At 41.4% G+C, this 5,698-nt stretch overlaps 1 protein-coding gene across 14 annotated transcripts in view; it reads right to left on the bottom strand.

Moving 5' to 3' along the window:
• PAX6 (paired box 6) overlaps positions 1 to 5,260 on the bottom strand; it is a 23,195-nt gene extending 17,935 nt beyond the window's left edge. For 8 of the 14 annotated variants that reach the window (XM_043516790.1, XM_043516792.1, XM_043516795.1 and 5 more), the window contains exons 1-3: positions 4,711 to 4,725; positions 999 to 1,075; positions 638 to 692 (exon numbers count right to left, since the gene is read on the bottom strand). In XM_043516790.1, the coding sequence (XP_043372725.1) occupies positions 638 to 647 (10 nt within the window). In that variant the 5' untranslated portion in view covers positions 648 to 692; positions 999 to 1,075; positions 4,711 to 4,725. Of the gene's footprint in view, positions 1 to 637; positions 693 to 998; positions 1,076 to 4,710 lie in introns of all 14 variants that reach the window. The other 6 variants (XM_043516791.1, XM_043516794.1, XM_043516789.1 and 3 more) reach the window with 5 other exon arrangements.
• Positions 5,261 to 5,698: the final 438 nt, after the last annotated feature.

Genomic DNA, 5,698 nt, shown 5'->3' with positions numbered 1-5,698 from the left:
CCAAATCTGGTCATTCCCCCCTGTCTGGCTACGCGCTGACACATTGCATAAAATGTCCAGGCCATCATTCCTGGACCTCAGCAAGGTCTTTGTAAAACGGCTACACAAAAAAAGGCAAGCACTAGGGGGATCAAATTAAAATATAAGGTAACGGATAATTACACCTAGAACTCTCTCTCTCTCTCTCCAACTTTGCTTGGAGATCTTAGCCAAACCCCAGGAAAGTTCAAAACACCCATAAATATCTGACCTGTTACAATCACAACAGATCCATCGTGATAACCTAGAATGGTCATTTCCATGCAGCACGCTGAAAGATGGGCGGTCACAGCAGCTGTGCTCAATTATCAAGATATATTTAACCACGTTCTCTCCAGGATCAGACATAGGTGTAACAGCTATAAGACAATTCTGCTCCCAGATCTATTGAAACCCAGCTTCACAAAAGAAATACGATAATAAAAACTCAAAACGAAGTCACTGCCGACCACAACAAACTTCCTGACTGACTGTGCTCCTTCCCTCTGAAAAGAAACCGACTATTTTTCCTACCAAAATTTACGCCGCCCTCCCCACATATCCCTCCACGCTCACTCTGGAGTCATTCGGAAGTTGAAATGTACAAAGAGTCACTTACTGTTCTGCATGTTGAATTGATAGAGCAGTATCCCACGTGGCTCGCTTATAGTGTTCTATTAGTAATAAAATATGCGTTAATCAGGGGAGGGTAGCACACACATTTAAATTGTAGCTATGTTAATGTCTCAAAGGCTTATTTTGTTATATGTAGACGTTTTCTCCAATTAATTTAAAGGTTTAACCTTTTACAGCCCAAGGCAAAATAAATAAATAAAGATAACCTCCACATATTTTTAAAATTGCATGCAAGTGGTGTATTGTCTCAGATTATTATTTTTTTAAAATAATCCGGATTAACAGGCCTATTACAGGAGGGGCGGGGGGGGGGGAAAAACCCGAAGTTATGTTTTTAAACTTGCCTGAAATCTGGGTGGACTGTCCTCTCATACAATTTAGGGACTCACACATCTGCGTGTCACTAGTTAAAGTCTTCCCTCTAGGATAAAGCAAAAAAGTATATTAATGGGGTGGAAATATACTTTTTAAATGTATGCTATATCACAGCGCAACCTCACAGTAGGATGCAGCACGGGGCTGGAGGGCTGAGATTTGAAACACTTACAAAAATAATAATCGAAGTTTTAAGCCTTCAGAAGTACTACTAGATTGTAGCTCCCATTCCAGTCTAAATAGTTCTGGACTCTGACACTTTTCGTGCCTGTATTTACACACAGAACCTGTGTTATTTAAGGAAGGGAGCGGCGTGAGTCTGTGCTCTTTTTAGTGCTAGAGGTGGAGTGATAGGATTTTTTTAGCAGAATCTGGATATTTTTGTGTGTACACTTCTACACGAGGCTTGTTTAGATCCTTTTTACACTTTGGAACTCTGCATTTTTGAAGTTGCTCTATTTAAAACAAGTACGGTTTGACGTGGTCGGAGTAAGGCTATGGGTTGTTCGTTTTTTTTAGTGGCACTAACAACTCCCCCCCAAATAGCCCCCCAAAACTCCCCTTATTGTGATTAACTTCTTTTTTGGTCTTTAGATCTTCCCCTTTTTCACTGTACTGTGACACACGCTGTCTACCTCGCCTCAGTGCTTTAAAAAGTAAGAACAGGAGGGGGTGAGAACTGTTAAACAAAGCCTACAGAATGTGAACAATGGCTTCCATTCTGCTCCTCTCCCCAAACCCAGAGTGCAGAAACCCAGTCTCCTTAACTGGCAGCACAGCTTCCCAACTAAACGTACCAACAACCCTCCAACTTACAAAGAGCAGAGAAACAAGCCCTTACTCCCTCCATTAGTGCCTGCGCCTTGACCCAGCGCCTGGACAACCCCAATCGCCCTTTTCCATGTATTTATTTAGATGGTCGTTTATTTATTGAGTTTAAAACCTTGCGGCTGAAAATGGAAAAGTAATTTCTCGTTATAAATATCTGGAGGTAATTGTGTTACTGGTGTGAGTTGTTAGGGGTTGTAAAAAGATACAACAGCTCAGTGGGGTGCTCAATTGGGGAGAGACAATTACAATAAAGAGCCTATTCAAGAGGTTTGCGGGGAAAAAAGAGGAGGTGAAATAATGAAATAGTCGCAGCCTTCATTTTCTCTCCCCTTTTTTTTTAAACCTAAAAATACTCATTCTCTTCCTTTTGCGCCTGTAATGAATATTAATTTTACTCTTCCTGCATATGATGGAGAATTCAAAGAGGCACGTTTCCCTATTCAGGACTAGCCATGGTATAATTTATTAAATAGCTTTTAGTCATCTTAAATCCATAAAAATAAACATCAAACAAGTACTTTCTCGCAGCGTGAAGACTTCAACTGGTAAATATTTACTGCTCTTTGGAGAACTACCTGATTAGCAACAGAGCAAGCTGCACTGTACTTCAATGGAGACGTGGCAATATCTCCTTTAGCTTAACTAAACGTCAAACCATCCCTTTAATACACTAAACACGTCTGCATATACATTCACCGAACAGAAAATCCAGTTCCTCAGACAGAATTTGCTCACATATTTAATGCCCAACTCATAAGCATGGAGAATACGGGGTTAAAGAAGAAATTCAGAATACCATTGTTATACTTCCAACCAGAGTTCTGCCTGCACGTATCCTAGAAATGATAATAGAGGGCTTTTTTTCAAAATACATTTTATACTACAGGAACACGGTAGTCAAGTACTTCACTAAGGAGATTGGAGGAAAGAGAGATGCGATTCTGCATTTTCCTTGGAAACTCGCTAATTACCTAAGTAACCAGCAACATTTAGCAAAACAAAAACAAGAAAAGTCTAACAGCACCCGGAAGCAGTCTGATAATAAAATCGCTTTCCTATAGCATAACTTGTTCTTGCTGGATTTTATAAGTGTGGATATATAGATCTACAACTAGGAATTTATAAATCAGAATACACTGAGCTTTAAAGTAATGAATTGAATTAAATTCGCCGTGTCCTAGGAATCAAACTCAGTAGGCCAGGCCTAATCTGCAAGTCGTTTTTTAATCTCAAAATCCTGATATAATCTGATTGTGTTTAGAATCCCCCCCACTGAAAACATAATTAGCTATTAAGATGACAAAATTTTAAATTCACACGTCAAAAAAGACAAAGATTAAAATGAATCAATTTGCGTTTAGACATTTATAAAGGTCACCAGCTATAAAAATTTATTGTCAAAGACCACAGTTATTATTTGATGTCTATAAAGATGGATACGATGGAGGCACTTTTCTCATCCATTATATTGTGGGGTTTTTTTTACCCCCAAAGAAGCATCTACCAGGTACATTTAATTATTCAGGAAACTTTGTTTTAAAACTTTCTAGAAATTATTAATGGTCTACGAGTCGATTTAACACGCAACTACAAAGCGCTACAAGGTTAAATTCAAATCCAGTTTTTCCAATTGCACTTGTGAAAGGAGAAGAATCAAGTTTATTGTTGCGCTTAGTAATCAAATCTTATGCACAGCGAAGAGTTTGTAACTTTTAAAAATTACTTTACTGTTTTCGGTATCCGAGACCCTCCTGGATTACAAAGGGAAAGTAAGCGGTTCTTGCAGAATAAATGAGATTAAATTAAAACAAATAAAAATATTTAAAAATCGTGTTCCTTAAAAAAATGATTTCCCCGGCCAGAAACTTGTTGAAAAGGAATATTGATCGCAGGTTGATGGTAAGAGAATGCTACTAGTACTCTTCTGAGAAAAGCCAAATATTAAAGAGACTCGGATCTCCGAGAGGCTGTTGGCACTGGGGGCTTTTCAGACTGGACTTTACTGACTGTTTGCCTCATGTGATCTGTAAGTTGGAAAGTTCTTCTTGGTATTATGGACAAGTTCGGTGAGATCTCCCGGCTGCTTGATTGAAACTGACAATCCTTCAGCTCTACTCAGAGCTTCCCGGATACAACTACTGAGAATTGACTTGGCCTAGAATGTGACTTTTTTCCCCCCACCTCTCTCGGTCTCCTTTTCTCGCTCTCACTCTCGCTTTCTTTCTCCCTCTCTCTCCCTCTTCTACTCTGTTCTGGTGGTGAGTAGGCATTACAATTATAGGCGAGTGTTCCCTAAATAAGACTTCCCCCCCCCCATGACACTGGCTGTGGGAAGCACAAAGCAAAGGACACGGATCTTGGATCCGCCCGGCTACCCCCCAGAAAACAACTGGTGAGGATCGCCGAGGAGTCACTTCCCTTTCATAACAGACATAACAACAGCAACAAAAAGGAGCAAAGGGAAGGGTCTGGAGCAAGGTATATTTCGGGTGTGTGAGCGCGTGTGTACAAAGATTAGCCACTGATCAAAACACATTTCCCCAGCCCTGGCTTTGGCAAGTGGGGGTGCTATGAACCGCAATACAAGCAATTTGTGATCGCTCTGTCCGGCAAAGACATTGGAGCTGCTGCTGCTTGCTGCTCATGTTGGCTTGATTTCCAAGTCCGATGCTTTAGCTTTTCCAGAGGACATGGGTTTAAGTGAAAGCAGAAAGTTTGTGAGCTTCGGGACTGGAAAGTTCCCCGGGAAGCTCTCCCGGAATGCAAGTCAGGGATGAGAGAGAGCGAGAGCTGTCTAAATATTAAAATGAAATGAAAGGAGAAGTGGGGAGAAGAAATGAGCAGACTCACCTTTATGAGGCATCCTGTCTTGTTGTCAAAGCTCCTGTCAATAGTTTAAGAGCGCACTGATTTGAAATGATGGTGCTTTAAAAAGAGTTGCCAGTAAAATAGTTTTTCTCCACTGAAGCTGCTGGTTGTGTGATCTTGAATTCCTGGGAAGGAGACAGAGATTGACAATAAAATGGGCTGTCAGTGACTGGAGAGTGAGAGATAAAGAGTGTGTGAGTGGAGCAGAGAGAGAGAGACAGAGCACACCTATGCTGATTGGTGATGGTTCAAGTGTATTAATGTATGTGTGCCTGGTCTCTGCCTCGCCTCCACTGCTCTTCACTGGCCCATTAGCAAAGCCTGACCTCTGTCATCATCTTCCAGCAAAACACTTCCTCCCTGCGCCTTAACCAGAGCGGGAAATGAGGCTGAGCCAGGGCTCGCTTTTCAAACCCACTAATCACTCCACACATGCAAATGCTCTGTTCTCTCCCACACAAAATATTGCTTTATGCAAAGCAACGCCATTGCTCCCAGCTGCCGATTGGATGCTCAGTCACAGTGGCTGGTTCAATTGGCCCATTTGTTTGAATATGAATGCACTTGTTTTTTGCTCCTCGCATAGATTTTTTCCTCTTCCCTTCTATCATCCCTGCACTCAGAGGCGCTGGGCAGGTTATTAGTGAGCAGTCACTTTATCTGCAGTTTTGTCTTTTGGACAATGTTGATGTTGGGGAAAAAATGTTCCAAATAGCGTCTGAAAACCATCGGAGCTGTCCGGACTTTATCTCCGCTACCCCGGTGCCTTTCCCCAACTAAAACATACACTCTACTCCCCCCCCCATTCAAATTAGGGACTGCAGTAAATAAATAATGTGTCTTGGAAAAAAAGAGCATATTGCTTTCCAATACGACCTAGGTTTTTTGTGTTTTGGGGGGAGACTGAAGTGTGTGTGTGTGTGCGCGAGTGCGAGGGAGGGCTGAAAAAAAGATCAATTTGCATTTAAAC

This window comes from Dermochelys coriacea, chromosome 6 (assembly GCF_009764565.3).
Source record: "Dermochelys coriacea isolate rDerCor1 chromosome 6, rDerCor1.pri.v4, whole genome shotgun sequence".
NCBI lineage: Eukaryota > Metazoa > Chordata > Testudines > Dermochelyidae > Dermochelys > Dermochelys coriacea.
This window is presented reverse-complemented; position numbering and strand designations above follow the sequence as displayed.